Genomic DNA, 16,355 nt, shown 5'->3' with positions numbered 1-16,355 from the left:
AAGGGAGAACGTTTTCTTACCCTTTTCAGCTTCCAGAAGCTAAGCATTCCTTGGCTTGTGGCCCCCTGCCTCACATCACTCCAACCTCTTGCTTCCATTGTCACATCTCCTACAACTGCCTTTGACCTTTTTGTCTCTCTCTTATAAGGACCCTTTATGATTACATTGGGCCTATCCAGGTAACCTCCTAGGATAATCTCCCCATCTCAAAATCTTTAGCTTAATCACAAGGTCTCTTTCCCATGTAAGGTAATGTTTCACAGGATTAGGGTGTAGACATATTTGGTGGGGAAGCATTCTGCTATCAGGAAGGGGGCGGAAATGACTACAATTGTTGAAATGGCTGTGTGTATATGTAGCTTGGGAGGGCAGACTCAGCCTCTAGGCTTAAAATCAGATTGAGGCTTTGGCCTTTCACTCTGCTCAAGTAAAATCTGTGTAGGTTTGCCTTCAGGTTGTGTTGTCTGGGTCAGCCACCTGCTGGATGGGGGCAGTGATGCTGACAGCAGCTCCTTTGCCCTGTGGGGAGTAAGGGCTAAGAGGTACCAGCAGTCTTACCAGGCCTCTCCGCTTCACACAGCCTGTTCACAAACCCTCCTAAATGAGTGCAGTGCCCCCACCCGGGGCTACCATCAAAAAGCAGGGAACCAGGCCCTGCTCTCAGCCTTCTCCACTTTGGACAACTACCACCACCATTGCCAACACCAAAGAAAGGCTTAAAGAGCCGTGTGATGTCAGTAACATTGAATTTATTGGGTTTGGGCGGCAACTGTAGCCTGGCCGGAGGCAGGGCCAACCTTCACAGGTTGTTGAGTTCCAGCAGGGTCTGGTCAAGGGTCTGGTGAATCTCCACGTTCTCCTCCTTGGCACTGGCCAAGGTCTCTGTGAGAGGAAGCAGCACATAAGGAGGGGGAGAGGACACGAGGGGAGACGTGGGGAGGCACGGACAGGCGATTTGACAGACACAGTGGGTTGGAGGCACGCGACGACACAAGCACTCAGGGATCTGAGGAGCCTGTGGTAGGGGCAAATGGATGGCTTGACCAGGACAGACATGGGTACATGACGACACAAGCATTCAGGGATCTGAGGAGCCTGTGGTAGGGGCAAATGGATGGATTGACCAGGACAGACATGGGTACATGACGACACAAGCATTCAGGGATCTGAGGAGCCTGTGGTAGGGGCAAATGGATGGATTGACCAGGACAGACATGGGTACATGACGACACAAGCATTCAGGGATCTGAGGAGCCTGTGGTAGGGGCAAATGGATGGATTGACCAGGACAGACATGGGTACATGACGACACAAGCATTCAGGGATCTGAGGAGCCTATGGTAGGGGCAAATGGATGGATTGACCAGGACAGACATGGATGCCTCACTCAAAGCTTTGAGGTCATGGAGGTGGGATGGGAAGGCCTGAGTCATAAATTAATTTACCCCGTATCTTTAGAAGGTTTAAGAGAATTGGAAACAGAAGGAAGAACAAAGACTGAGCCAGGAAAAGGAGAGCTAGACAGACAGACTTGAGGCAGAAAACAGACCTGCAGTAAAACCCCCACGTTGCTGGCATCCAAGGTTTTTCCAAACTTCATCTCAGACCTTTCACAACCTCTGGACCCTCCCCTGAACCACCCTATTTCCCTCTTGGTCATTCCTTGAGATCCTGGAACCCCAGCTGATGCTCCGAGGTCAGTGACAAGCCTGGGTCTGCAGAGGCACCAGAGTGCTCATGGTGACTGTTGGGGTCAGACATGCCCGCATGCAACAGTGACAGAGTGACAGACTGGCAGTGCCCATGCAGAGAGGGTTTCAGTGTGGACCAGAGTTTTGTGAGTGAGCAGCTGGGGGGATGTCACAAGATTGGGGGTGTCTATAAGAGCCAAGTTCTTAGCAGTGGACTAGTGTTCTTGTAGGGGTGAAAGAAGTGCTCTCTGGAGGGCAGAAAAACAGCATGGAGACCAAGTTGAGTTTATTAAGCAGCAGAAAGAGGTAGAGGCTGGTAGGTGGAGGGGGCAGTGGATGGAGGGAGGGAAGAAGCAAGTGCCAGAGTGCGCAGCATGCGTGACGGGTGTTCTAGGCTGCGCCCAGCCTGGCTGTGCAATGTCGGCAACGTTTGCTCCCTCGGCCTGACCGCTCCTCAGAGAGAGAACGGAAAGGACAGGAGAGAAGTGGCCAAGGGGCCAGACTGGTGAAGGGCTCAGAGAGAGGTGATGTCATTGAGTGCGTTGTCCAACTCCTCGCTGATGGCCTTGTACTTCATTTTCTGCGCATAGACTTCGTCTGGAGGGGGTCCAGGGATGGGTGGGAGTGTGGGGAGAGGGAGTAGAGGGAAAGAGGAAAGGAAGGAGAGGATATTGGAAAGAGAACAAGAATCAGAGACAGGTGGACAAAGATGAATGAGAGAGACAGGCCAGACAGCAGGCTAGACCGTTGTCAGGGCCCCCCCCCCCCCATATCCCTATTTCTTTTGTCCTTCTCTGTAGCCTAAATTGGTTCTTCTCCCAGGACTTCCTGCCTCCTCTGGGGACCTGGGGACACAGTGCTTTGGATAAGCAGGAGTGCTTACTTCAAGGGGAGGGTACTTAGCCAGAAGGGTCTAAATTCCTATAAAGTTGGAGATAAAATTGAGGCTTGCCTGAGAAGGCCAAAAGCATGAGAAATTGGAATTATGAAAGTGAAGGATTACTGTACAGTAAAATGGAAAAACAGTTTTAGGCCCAATGTTGGTGACAGTGAGAAACGACTGTAGACTAGCAAATATCTGGGTGATTGTTTTCACCAAATCTAATTTTAAAAGGACACTTTCTATTAATGTCTTGAAAAACCTAGATTTTAAACCAAATAGCTCTCTATGTAATAAAGATAGAGAAGTCTGTGATATAGCTCTCCTCTGTTGCTCTTGGAGACAGAATTGTCTAAATCAGTGCTACTCAAAGTGTGGTCTGAGAACCCGTCAGCAGCAGCAGCTTTACCAGAGAGCGTATTAGAGATACAGATTTTCCAGCCCAAAGTCAGCAATCATTTCAGAGTAGGACCCATTTGAAAACCTCTGGGGGAGTCTCAAGTGCTCTTAAGTTTGAGAACACTGGAGTTGCAGCCGGTTACAAGGACGTAAACGGTAGACGCTGACCCCCAGTTTCTGGAGTCCTAGGTGGTCCAAACCTAATTTATCAGTGGCAAATATAATGGGATGCAAAGATAAGGAACAGCCTGACAATCACGGGGAGTGCAGTTTGGGGGTACAGGGGAGATCCCTTTTACCTTCCAGGTCATCGATGGTTTTCTCCAACTTTGCCACAGACCTTTCAGCAAACTCTGCTCGGGTCTCAGCCTGGGAGTAAAGGCAAGATGTGGAAATGACAAAAAATGAGGCCCTCCCAGACACTCACTTAAGTCAACCTTCTCTTCCATCCCCGTCTCCAAATTCCCCGCCACAGGCAGTCTCTGGTGGGCACTGGGGGGCCCGAGGGGAGGGTGGGAGTGGAAGGACTCTCACCTCCTTTAGCTTCTCCTCCAGCAGTTTGATCTCTTCTTCATATTTATCTTCTTTGGTGGAATACTTTTAGGGACACATACATGCCATTAGTAGACTGCCTCCAAGAATGTTTCATTCCTCTGAGCCCCATGGAACACCAAGCCCCACCCTGCCTGGGCCCAGCGCCTCCCTCCCCTGCAGGAGCCCGTCCTCACTGCCCCTCTACCCCCCTCTACCTTGTCCGCTTGGGCTTCCAGGGATTTCAAGTTGTTGGTAACAATTTTCAGCTCTTCCTCTAGGTCCCCACATTTACTGCAGGGGGTGTGTGGCAGGGAGAGGTGTGAAGGCACAGTGGGGGAGACAGTGGAGATGGCACAGTGGGGGAGGGGCGGAGGAGAGAAGAGAAGAGCTAAGTTGTGAGAGTGACAGCAGGCAGAGTTTGGAAGCCCCAGGCCCTTCCCGACTCCCAGCAGATGAGAGACAGCAGCCTGAGATGAAAGGAAGGTGATATGAAAGAAGGCATCATTGCCCAGAAAGGTTCAGAGAGGTCACTACCTCCTCCTCTGAGGCCATCAGGGACTTGAGGGCCTGGTCCATGGTTCGGAGCTCCTCCTCCAGCTGCCTGGCTCGGCTGGGGGCAGCAGGTGGGGGTCAGAGCAGAGGACAGGACCAGTCCCTATGGCTCCAAGTCTGAGAAACTGCCTCCCCACTGTGCAGCGTGCCCATAGCCATGGGCTCAGGCTAATTTTCACTGGCCACCCCAGGGTACCCTTACCTCTCAGCCACCTCAGCTCTCTCTTCTGAGCGCTCCAGCTCTCCTTCCAGGATCACCAGCTTCCTGGCCACCTAGGGGGAGGGGGGGAGAGGGAAGGGATAGATCCATGGTGAATGACAGGGTATTTGGGGTTTGGGAGAGAGTAGGAAGCAGAGCAGGGCTGTCACCTCCTCATATTTGCGGTCTGAATCCTCGGCGATGTGCTTGGCCTCCTTCAGCTGCATCTCCTGCAGCTCCATCTTTTCCTCATCCTTCATGGCTCGGTTTTCAATGACCTTCATTCCTCTGAGAGGCAGGGAGACAGGTGGGAGGGTGAGGTCAGAACCAGCAGAGACAGACCCCCCCTCCCTGGTTCAACCTCTGAGGACCCCTTGCCCACCTCTCACTCTCATCAGCTGCCTTCTCAGCCTCCTCCAGCTTTTGCAGGGCTGTAGCCAGGCGCTCCTGTGCCCGGTCCAGCTCCTCCTCTACCAGCTGAATGCGGCGGTTCAGGGAGGCCACATCTGCCTCTGCCTGTGGGTCAAAGGTTAGAGATCAGAAAGCCTTTGTCTACCTTGGATGAGGATCAGCAAAGCTCCAGAGGATGGTAAGATTGTTATTAGAAAGAACCTAGGCTTCCTACAGAAGACCCACTCCCCAGCACTGCTCCTGGGGGGCCCAAGTCCTTCTGATCGAGCCCCTCCCCCCAAAAAAAGAAAGAACCTAGGTTTCCTGTCTTCCAAATCTCAACCTATTTTTTTACCCTGTCTTCTGCCCAGACTATGCTCCAGCCCCAAATATGCATTCCTCCACATGCTCCACTTCCCTGCTACAGGGCCAATTCAGGCACTGTGCATCGTTAGGCTCCAAATGGTTATCTGCATGCAGGTCTCTCTGTCCCCTCAAAGAACACTCCAAGCACTGGGACCAAGTCTGAGGCAGCCCTGACTCCACAGAAGAGCCGGGCCCAGGTGGGAAAGAATTAGGTCAATCCAGACCGCAATGCTGTTAAAAATACCCAATCACAGAATCAAGCTCAAGTCATGTCACCAGTTGCCAGGCAGACTCCCAGCGAGGGGCTCTGGAGGCAAGCCAGACCTGCATGGAACATCCATGGCTGTATCAAGGGGTTCCCTGACAAGGCGAAGAGGCAACTGGGGGCTGTACAAGGGCAGTGTGAGTGACGGACACTCAGACACTGATCCTAAAATACAGAGGCAAAACCATGGAGATTTTGGAGACCTTCCACGGAAACTGATGATACTTTGAGAAAAAAAGAACAGAGGAAGCCTGACCAGGCAGTGGTACAGTGGGTAGAGCCTCGGACTGGGACGTCGAGGACCCACGTTCGAGACCCTGAGGTCGCTAGCTTGAGTGTGGGCTCATCTGGCTTGAGCAAGACTCATCAGCTTGAGCCCAAAGTCACTGGCTTGAGCAAGGAGTCACTCTGTCTGCTGTAGTCCTGGTCAAGGCACATATGAGAAAGCAATCAATGAATAACTAAGGAGCTGCAAGGAAGAATTGGGAAAAGATTTCAATTAGCAATAATCGCGCCTCGGATAAACCTCATTGGCTACGATACTCCCACTGCGCAAAGCTTCGCAACGAAGAATTGATGTTTCTCATCTCTCTCCCTTCCTGTCTGTCTGTCCTTCAATGTGGTGTTAAGAGCATCAGCTCTGAGTCAGATTGTTGTCTTTGAGCCATGGCTCAGCCACTCAACAGTTGTGTGACCTTGGGCGACTTATTTAGTCTCTCTAAAGCTCAGTTTCCTCTTTTTTAAATCCGAGTTGACAATAGCAGTTCCTTCTTTGTAGACTGTTTTAAAACAGTGCTGTACTTCTAATACTCTATTAATCAACAGGACCATCTAGGAGGCTTATATAACTAAACAGGTTCTCCGCTCCTTGCTAGATCCACTGAACTGAGATCTCCAGGGCAGGAACTTAGAGAACCTTTTTTTTTTTTTTAAAGAACCCAAGTGATTCAGATGATTTTGAGAAATAAAACAATATGCAAAAAGCACTTGAGCACATTGTCTGCAGAATCTACACTCCATAAATGTTAGGTTATCCTAACATTTGATTGAGACAAAGACATAGAGATCCTGAGATTTAAGGTTGGAGAGGAGAAAGGATCAGTGTAGGGGAAGAAGTGAGTGAGAGGGAAGAGATGGTTGGCAGAGGGGGTAGAAAGCAGGTGTCCTGGGTGTACTGTAGGGTAGGGAAACCATATATAGAAAGTAGTAGCTTGTCCTCCAGGTGCTGAAGGCCACCTATAGTGACAAGAGCCCATCATGAGCACAGGGCCAGATGACTCAATGTGGAAGGACTCTGGGGACAGCATTGGGGGTTGGGGAAAATGACACGGGGACATTGCGGGGGGGGGGTCTTCTCTAGACAGAGATGAGACTCTATGAAAGGAAAACTTCATGAGAGTGGGGTGACAAATAACTGGAAAGTCTTGGGGTTCTCATGACAAAACTGACATTTACCATTTTCTGCTTTTCAAGCTCTTCCTGGTTACAGATGCTGCTTTCTAACCACAGACAGGCACTACTGTCCCCATTGGACAAATAGGGAGCAGGAGAGAAGGGAGAAATGGAGGAAGGAACTGTAAGTTAAGTGCTGTGTTCAAGGTCACAAAATAAGTTTGGGCAGTTTCCTTTCTACTCCTGGCACTGATGCCCTGCTTCCCTGGCTCTGTCCCTGTCCACCCTCCTCCCCTCCAGCTCTCACCCAGCTCCTTGGGTTTCCAGTCCTGCCTCCAGCTGCACTGGGCCTTGGTTATTTATAGAGTGTCAGATGCCCAGGGTTGTCTTTGCTAGCAGCTGCAGGTCAGTTCCCTCCCAAGTGCCAGGGCTGGTGGAGAACCAAAGCCAAAGGCTGGAGGTCAGAGTAACCAGCCCAGAGTGGGAACGGGGGGAGGGAATTGGGGAACATGGATAATGGTCAACATAAACAGTAATGCCCTTTCTAATCTCTTGTTTAGACAGTGCTTATGCTAATCCCCCCCATCCACCCAACACAACAGTAGGCTCATCATAAAGTTAAAACAATCCTGAGGACAAGGAAAATGGGGAAACTGAGTCAGAGAATGGTATAACTTATGTCCAATGTCATATGACCATTTTCCTACCTCAAGGTGGGGATTGAGAATGACAGGAGGTAGAGAAGTCAGGTTAGAGGGTGTGGGTGGACAGAGAAATCTGAGTGAACAGGACCTGCCAAAGTGGCTGCCCTGGCATTTGTGGCCCTGTCCCTTTGCCCTGTGGCCTGGCATGGTCTCGAGGCTGACAGCTTAATGAGGGTAAATGAGGGGCTGTTAGAACCTGAGCTGGGGCCCCAGTGCACAGCAGGGCCACTGGAGCCAGAGGTCAAGGCCAGGGAATTTCTAATGCCCCCCCAGGAGTGTAACTCAAGTCAGGGCCCATTTTCAGATTCCACTCCTCTTGCCTAACAACACCTACACCCACACCCCACAAACATAACCCTAGTCTCCTCTCCATTTTCAGCTGGAGAATTAATTGAGGCGGTTGGTTAAGTCTTGTACCACTCACCCCCACGATGACTCACTGTTTGATCACTGTACATTCAAAGAGCTGGAGCCAAATGGAATTACAAGGCTACGTTTTCTGGAGGAAGTGGTAGGTGGTTTTGATTTACCCACTACCTCAGATTATTTGTGCAAGCTTGCCCTGGCCTGGGTGCCTGAGAGGAAAACATTTCTGTCCTGGTACTGGGATATCTAGCTCCTCTTTTCCCTTCACCCCCATGTCCAGGACCCCTCCCAGTGTGATAACTCTCCCACCATCCCCCAGGTCCACACTCACATCGGTGGCCTTCTTCTCAGCCAGCTCTAGTTTCTCCTGGGCATCCTTTACTGATTCCGTATATTTTTCCACCTCATCCTCCGTCCCTTTCAGCTTCTTCTGGAGGGCCTGCTGTTCCTCCTCCAGCTGGGAGAGAGAATCCTCAGTCAGCCAGGCCCAAATCAGGGAGGAGGCAGGGGTGTGTGAGAGGTGGGTACTAAGGGATATTTAAAGGCTATCAGGGAGGAAGAGTATGGATGGCAGAGGAGGGTTAGTGCAGCCAGGGGTGTTGGAGGGAACTGGTGGGGGTACAGAGTGTTTCCAGCCCCAAGAAGCAGGGCCCAACATTGCTCTACAAGGGTAGGCACGGAATGGGGGACTGTGGCTTCCCAGGCTATAGAGGCTGCGATGAAGTGTGGCTCTGGCTAGGTCTCTGGGGTACTGTGAAGGCCCAACCCTCACACTGGACAGGGGGACACAGGGCAGGACCTACCCTTACCCCACCCTGGTTAGGGGGTGTGGGGCAGGAGGTTGCATTAGGCCCTGGGCCCCCACCTGCTTGCAGCGGTCTTCAGCTTGCTTCTTGTCGGCCTCGGCCTGCTCAGCGCGGTCGATGGCATTCTCCTTGTCCAGCTTTAGCATCTGCATCTTCTTCTTGATGGCGTCCATGGCTGCGAAGAGGGACGGGCCGGTCGGCGGCGGTGCGGACCAGGAGAAATGGGTCGGCTGCGCAGACTGGGCGCACGGGTGGCAGTTGAAGAGGACCAAGCGGGACTGGGATGTTTCAGCCGCGCCAGTGCCTAAAAGGCAGGGAGGGACCGGGCGGAGCCGGGGACTGGGACCCTCCCCCACCGCGGCCCAAACCTTGTAGGGGCAGAAGCTCGGCGGGGTCGGGGGGCGCGGTCGCCCCCTGCGCCCACCCCCTCGGGACCGCCTCTTTGGGGCCCCGCCCCTCTCTTACCCACCCTCCCTCTGGCCGTCGGAAGGGAAGGTAGCCCGGGACAATCGGCTACGAAACCCTAACAGTGAGGAGAGTTGGGGAGGGGACCCTCAGGCTGAGGGGCTCCACGCTTCCTTTGAGTGACAGCCTGGCCCAGCGGCAGCTGCGGCTGGGGCCCCTGGGGCTATTTTGGGGCGTGAGCTCACGGCAGCTGCCTGGGCGCAGGGACCGGCGTGCCCCCCCTTAGCTGCAGCAGCCGCTGCCCTTAATTTAGAAGTTTCCTGTAAATCCCCCCAGATTAAATGTCTCTTGGGAGGCGGGGCTCCGAGGTGGTTCGAGTGCCTCAGTTTACCTGAAGTCCCAGACTCTGGATTTGCGTTACCGATGTGGTAGTGATAACGGACAGCCTCACCAGGGGCTGGGGAAACTGAGGCAGGAGGGGAACCCAAAGCCCTGGTCTCAGTGCAGAGCGCGGTCGGGGCTGCTGCCCCTGAGGGCGGGCTTGACCTCTCCTCCCCTCGCTTCCCCTTCCAGCCCCAGCCCCTGGAGCCAGGGCCCCTCCTCTCCAGTCGCCCGGCGGCCGGGAACCCAACTCTGCGCCCAGTCTGCCCCGCCCCCACGTGCCCCGCATATTTTCCACGCGGCTACTGGCGGGCAGGACACACGCGCCGCCCGCCCTCACCCCCACCCGGGACGCGTCCCTCCCCTCCCCTCCTGCTCGAGCAGTCCGACCGCCGCTCCTGTACCCCCTACCTCTTTCCCGCTTTCCCCTCTCCCTTGTTGCCCCGCGCGGCCTCCCTTCTCCCTTTCTCCCGACGGACTTTCCTTTCTTCGCTGGCAGGCCAACTTTACGCCGAAATTTCTTTTTTGCCCTTTTTTGGGATGTTTCCCCGTGGGGAGGCGGAGCTGGTCTGGGGCGGGGAAGGCTAGGGGCGAGGGGAGAGAGTGAGCAGCCGAGCGTCGGGAGCCGGGGTAGTGATGACCCTCTCCAATCCAGACCGCAGGAAACTGTACCCCAAACTAAGTCCTAGGGTCGGGCAGTCTGAAGCGCTGGTGCGGGGCTGTTTTCGTTTATCCCCGGGATTGGGTGGGGGAGAGGAAGTGGAGAACCGCCTCGGAGGAGGGGGTTAGGGAGACCAGGCAGAAGCCTGAAGGAGCGCCTTTCCCCAGGGGCTGTGGGGGTGGTGGTGTGTGTGTGAGAGGCCTGTTCTGTGTTGGTGGGGGGTGAGAATCGTGGGAACCGTGGGCCCCGGCCCGGGGTTGGGGGAGGAGGCACGCAAATGTATTTAGGGCTGCTTAGCTGCCTGTTGCTACTCGTGGAACAAGCCTGACCTCATGCTGTTAACTCCAACCCATCTCTCTGCTTTCCCCAAACTCCTGAAAGACACCTCCAACTACCTGCAGCCAGTGCTTGACCCCTAACACTGTGGAGGGGAGGAGAGGAGATCCTTGTCTTGATCAAATGCTCCCTTGTTCCTCACTTCCCACATTCACTTAATCCTTAGACTCTACTTTCTACAAATGAGGTTCCTCTTCAGCGTCTCTGGGGTTTCCTTGGGCAGTTACTTTTACCTCCAGCCGGAATCTGTGGTGGTCTACTCCTGCTTCCCCAACTTATTTATTCAACCAATCCTCTACATTGCTACCAAAGATCTTTTAAACGATGGAGCGAATAGGATCCTAAAATTCTCCAAACCCCCTCCCTACTCCCTCCCCTAAGGATAAAAGTCCACATTTCTTAATATGGTATAGAAGGCTCTTTGTTTTGGCCCCTGCCTACGTTTCTAGTCTCATCTTTCATTCCCAACTTCACACCAATGCAGACTTGTACTTTATGCTGTGTTCATATTGAGCTACTATAGGCACTGGAAGTAGCTGTACTTTTCTTAAAGCTCCTACCTTTTATGCATTCTGTTCCCTTTCCCTAAAATATTCTTCCCTTGGCAGAAACCTGGTGGCTTTAAAAACTCAGATCAAGTGTCTGTGCTTCTGTGAAGCTTTCCCCCTCCACGTAATAGGTACATGCTCTTGGTTCAGGCTCCTTTCATTCTCATCCTAGTCCCTCTTACAGCTGTTCTTAATAACTGTTTCCTCCCCTGATCTGTGGGTCCTCCAGGCCAGGGACTATCTTTTTCAATTCTGAATCCCCAATGCCCAAGCATAGAGTTGGTAGTTGATAAACATTTGCCAGGTGATTTTTATATACCAGATTCCAAACCCCCTCCCTAAGAAAAGATACTAGTACTATGTGAGGAACTCGTGGTCTAGTGTGGCAGTTCTCAAAATGTTTGGTCTCAGAACCCCTTATACTCTTAAAAATTAAAAGAGTCATTTACTCAATCTGCTGAAGGCCCGCAGTCAAGGCACATATGAGAAAGCAATCAATGAACAACTAAGGTGTCGCAACAAAAAACTGATGATTGATGCTTCTCCGTTCCTGTCTGTCTGTCCCTATCTATACCTCTATCTGACTCTCTGTCCCTATAAAAAAAATTTTTTTAAAAAAAGTGTCGTTTGAAGAAGACCGAAAAAGGTTTTGTTGTAGGTTATATCTATCCATACTTACCATATTAAAATGGAAACTGAGAAAAATGTTAAAATAGTAATTCATAGAAATAAACTTCTATGCAATTATGTTAATATGTTTTTCATGAAAAATAACTGTAATGACCTCCCCCAAATAGTGAGGATGGCAGTTATTTTACATTTTTGCAAATGTCCTTAACATCTGGCTTAACAGAGGACAGCTGGGTTCTCAGAGTCTACTTGGCTTTCTATCTGTTGCTATATTTGGTTTGTTTGAAGTACTATATATGAAGAAAATCTGGTCTCACTCAGAAACAGTGGGAAAATAGAGTGGTATATTTATAGCCTTTTCAGGTAATTGTTCATATTCTTTTTGACAAATAGTAGTTTCTTTTTTTCTTTTTTTGTATGCATAAGAGAAGGGTGGGGGAGAGATGAAAAGCATCAACTCATAGTTGTGTCACTTTAGTTGTTCATTGATTGCTTTTCATATGTGCCTTGACCCAGGGTGGGGAGGGAGAGGAGCTCAAGCTGAGCAGTAACCCCAGGCTTCAAGCCAGCGACCATAGGATCATGAATGACCCCAGGCTTGAACATGACTATGGGATTATGTCAAAGATCCCCCATTCAAGCTGGCAACCCTGCACTCAGGCCAGCAACCCTGTGCTCAAACCTCGGTGTTTCAAACCTGGGACCTCAGCGTCCCAGGTTGATGCTCTATCCACTGGGTCACCACCGGTCAGGCAACAAATGGTAGTTTCTTTTTTTTATTTTTTATTTTTATTTTTATTTTTATTTTTATTTTTACAGAGACAGAGAGTGAGTCAGAGAGAGGGATAGACAGGGACGGAGAGAGATGAGAAGCATCAATCATTAGTTCTTCATTGCGTGTTGCAACACCTTAGTTGTTCATTGATTGCTCTCTCACATGTGCTTTGACCACAGGCCTTCAGCAGACCGAGTAAACACTTGCTGGAGCCAGCGACCTTGGGTTCAAGCTGGTGGGCTTTTCCTCAAACCAGATGAGCCCGCACTCAAGCTGGCAACCTCGGGGTCTCGAACCTGGGTTCTTCCTCATCCCAGTCCGACGCTCTATTCACTGCGCCACCGCCTGGTCAGGCTTTTTTTTTTTTTTTTAACAGATGTAAACTATTTATTGAATATTTGCCACCAAATATTGTTAAATACATTATCTTGCAGCATATAGCTTTCAAGTTAAAATGTCAGAAACAAACACCAATATTTACAATTCTTTTAAGGAATGTTATGTAATGACACATTAAGGCGTAAACTCTTTTGGCTTATAATTCTTAAAAGAATGATAATAGCCCTGGCCGGTTGGCTCAGTGGTAGAGCGTCGGCCTGGCGTGCAGAAGTCCCGGGTTCGATCCCCGGCCAGGGCACACAGGAGAGGCGCCCATCTACTTCTCCACCTCTCTCTTCCCCTCCCGCAGCTGAGGCTCCATTGGAGCAAAAGATGGCCTGGGCGCTGGGGATGTCTCCGTGGCCTCTGCCCCAGGCGCTAGAGTGGCTCTGGTTGTGGCAGAGCGACCCCCGGATGGGCAGAGCATCGCCCCCTGGTGGGCATGCCGGGTGGATCCCGGTCGGGCGCATGCGGGAGTCTGTCTGACTGCTTCCCCGTTTCCAGCTTCAGAAAAATGCAAAAAAAAAAAGAATGATAATAGCAAAAGTGATGCAAAATCTTCAGTGTGAGATTATGATTAAGCTACATTTTACAAAAATATGGTGTGCGATGGCAATAATCCCACTCAACATCCTGGGTTAGATCCCTTCAGGAGAGACCAGCAATTTACACAAACTTTAAAATTTACAGATAAAGGCAGTACAGTACTGACACTGAGAAGTACAATTCTTAACATATAAACTTTAAGGCCACAGTTTTGAAGGTCTGAAGTATCAAGTTGGTTTGATGAATTAGTCGATTGGCACTTATGAACACATTTATTGCCTTGCCATCTTTGAAATAGGTTTTCAGAGTATCACTGAAACTTATGGAATACTTTACAAATTCTTTCTTTTGGTGTTCAAGTGCCCTGTGGTTCTGGTACTGGTATTTCTTTTTTTTTTTTTTCCCAGGGTCAGAGAGAGAGTCAGAGAGAGGGATAGATAGGGACAGACAGACAGGAACGGAGAGATGAGAAGCATCCATCAATCATTAGTTTTTCGTTGCGCATTGCAACACCTTAGTTGTTCATTGACTGCCCTCTCACATGTGCCTTGACCGGGGGCCTTCAGCAGATCAAGTAGCCCCTTGCTGGAGCTAGCAACCTTGGGTTAAAGTTGGTGGGCTTTTGCTCAAACCAGATGAGCCCGTGCTCACACTGACAACCTCAAGGTCTCGAACCTGGGTCCTTCCGCATCCCAGTACGATGCTCTATCCACTGCACCACCAGGCTGGTACTGGTATTTCTTGACATTATTCACTGTATCAAGAAGCTCTTTTATTGCACTAGCTTGATTGTCTGCAGAAACCTCACTCTGTCGTTGATCTCATCTGGGATCTTACTGAGAATTTAAGTGCTCGTGACTTTTCGTTCAGGTCCTGGAATTCTGGCTCTGGTCGTTCAATCATATATTCTGCTACATCATTAGCTGCCATTCGAAGAAGGGACTCAGTGAAGTTAACTTCTACACTTTTTTCTCTAAAATTTTCATAATGATGTCTTGTGTGAGTCCTGGATTTTCTTATTCAGCCTTAATTAAAGCTGCTCTCAGTGTCTGAGCTGCAGACAGATTTACTCGTTCTAGCTCATTAAACACAGGATACATGACTGCATAGAGGGGCATAGAAACCAAGGAAGTGGTCTCAGCTTCATTCTTCATCTCTTCCATTGTCATCCTCATTCAAAAACCAGCTATAGTAGAAAAGTAGTGCTAAAATGCAAAGGAATCTTCATTCACTGCAGTAGTTCTTCTCTTTTTTTCTTTTTTTGTGATAAAAGAATAGAACACAAGACATATACTGACCAGCAACAGAGGCACTGACTGCAATTCCCACCTTGGAGCACTCTTCAACGCCCGGATCAATTCACTCCCACAATGCCGGAAGGACCCGAGAGGAACCAGACGTTGTCCGGAATCCTCCAAATGGTAGTTTCTTAAGGGTTAGTTGCAATGTGGAACCTGAAACCATATCAGAGACCTTTCTTTACTATTTTTAAAATTTATTTATTTATTTATTTTACAGGTACAGAGAGAGAGTCAGAGAGAAGGATAGACAGGAACGGAGAGAGATGAGAAGCATCAATCATCAGATTTTCTTTTCTTTTCTTTTCTTTTTTTTTTAAGATTTTTATTTATTCATTATAGAGAGGGGAGAGAGAGAAAGAGAGAGAGAAGGGGGGAGGAGCAGGAAGCATCAACTCCCATATGTGCCTTGACCAGGCAAGCCCAGGGTTTTGAACCGGCAACCTCAGCGTTTCCAGGTTGATGCTTTATCCACTGCACCACCACAGGTCAGGCTCATCAGATTTTCATTGTGACACCTTAGTTGCTCATTGATTGCCCTCTCATATGTGCCTTGACCGTGGGGCTACAGCAGACCGAGTAACCCCTTGCTCAAGCCAGCGACCTTGGGTCCAAGCTGGTGAGCTTTTTGCTCAAGCCAGATGAGCCCGTGCTCAAGCTGGCCACCTTAGGGTCTCGAACCTGGGTCCTTCTGCATCCCAGTCCGGCTCTCTATCCACTGCGCCACCGCCTGGTCAGGCACTATTTATTATTATTATTATTATTTTTTAAAACATTTATTTCTCCCAGTTCTTTTTTTTTTTTTTTTTTACAGAGTCAGAGAGAGGGACAGAAAGAGATGAGAAGCATCAATCATCAGTTTTTCGTTGCAACACCTTAGTTGTTCATTGATTGCTTTCTCATATGTGCCTTGACCGTGGGCCTTCAGCAGACCGAGTAACCCCTGGCTCAAGCCAGCCACCTTGGGTCCAACCTGGTGAGCTTTGCTCAAACCAGATGAGCCCGTGCTCAAGCTGGCGACCTCAGGGTCTCAAAACTGGGTCCTCCGCATCCCAGTCTGATGGTCTATCCACTGCACCACCACCTGGTCAGGCATTTCTTTACTATTATATATATATATATATATATATATATATATATATATATATATATATATATATATATATATATTTTTTTTTTTTTTTTTGCATTTTTCTGAAGCTGGAAACGGGGAGAGACAGTCAGACAGACTCCCGCATGCGCCCGACCGGATCCACCCGGCACGCCCACCATGGGGCGATGCTCTGCCCATCCTGGGCGTCGCCATGTTGCGACCAGAGCCACTCTAGCACCTGAGGCAGAGGCCACAGAGCCATCCCCAGCGCTCAGGCCATCTTTGCTCCAATGGAGCCTTGGCTGCGGGAGGGGAAGAGAGAGACAGAGAGGAAGGCGCGGCGGAGGGGTGGAGAAGCAAATGGGCACTTCTCCTGTGTGCCCTGGCCGGGAATCGAACCCGGGTCCTCAGCACGCTAGGCCGACGCTCTACCGCTGAGCCAACCGGCCAGGGCTCTTTACTATTTTATATTAAAATCCATTGGTCTGTATTGCACTTTGGTTGGATTACCTAGGGCTAATTTTATAACATCATGAATTAATCATTTGGAAAATATTGATTCACTGAGCTATGCAGATATTCCAAATGTTGATACATTTCAGTATACATTATTTTTTTAAAAATCACATTCTTTAATATCAGGATTGATTTTAACAGGAAAGTCTGTTTTAAGTTTTTGGAAGTTGTGAAGTTCATGGTGGCAGATACAGGTTTTCAAAATTCTAATTTTCACTTGAAAGCTCCAGTTGTATCAGTGGCA

General features: G+C 49.9%; 1 protein-coding gene and 1 pseudogene across 4 annotated transcripts; both read right to left on the bottom strand.

Annotated features, from left to right (window-relative positions):
* Positions 1-729: 729 nt before the first annotated feature.
* TPM2 (tropomyosin 2) lies at positions 730-8,913 on the bottom strand. 4 transcript variants are annotated; one of them, XM_066367709.1, is made up of 9 exons: positions 8,604-8,913; positions 8,070-8,195; positions 4,638-4,771; positions 4,426-4,543; positions 4,259-4,329; positions 4,039-4,114; positions 3,505-3,567; positions 3,270-3,339; positions 730-882 (listed from the first exon to the last, which is right to left on the bottom strand). In XM_066367709.1, the coding sequence occupies exons 1-9, from the start codon at positions 8,715-8,717 to the stop codon at positions 800-802; spliced, it is 855 nt and encodes a 284-aa protein (XP_066223806.1). In that variant the 5' UTR covers positions 8,718-8,913; the 3' UTR covers positions 730-799. The 4 variants fall into 4 exon arrangements, with proteins under 4 accessions (XP_066223806.1, XP_066223803.1, XP_066223805.1 ...); XM_066367706.1 differs by lacking the exon at positions 4,039-4,114 and adding an exon at positions 3,720-3,795 and having other exon boundaries at positions 8,604-8,897; XM_066367708.1 differs by lacking the exon at positions 730-882 and adding an exon at positions 1,961-2,288 and having other exon boundaries at positions 8,604-8,895.
* LOC136396371 (U4 spliceosomal RNA) lies at positions 5,712-5,836 on the bottom strand (annotated as a pseudogene).
* Positions 8,914-16,355: the final 7,442 nt, after the last annotated feature.

The sequence above is a fragment of the Saccopteryx leptura genome, chromosome 2 (genome assembly GCF_036850995.1).
Source record: "Saccopteryx leptura isolate mSacLep1 chromosome 2, mSacLep1_pri_phased_curated, whole genome shotgun sequence".
Taxonomy (NCBI): Eukaryota; Metazoa; Chordata; class Mammalia; order Chiroptera; family Emballonuridae; genus Saccopteryx; species Saccopteryx leptura.
This window is presented reverse-complemented; position numbering and strand designations above follow the sequence as displayed.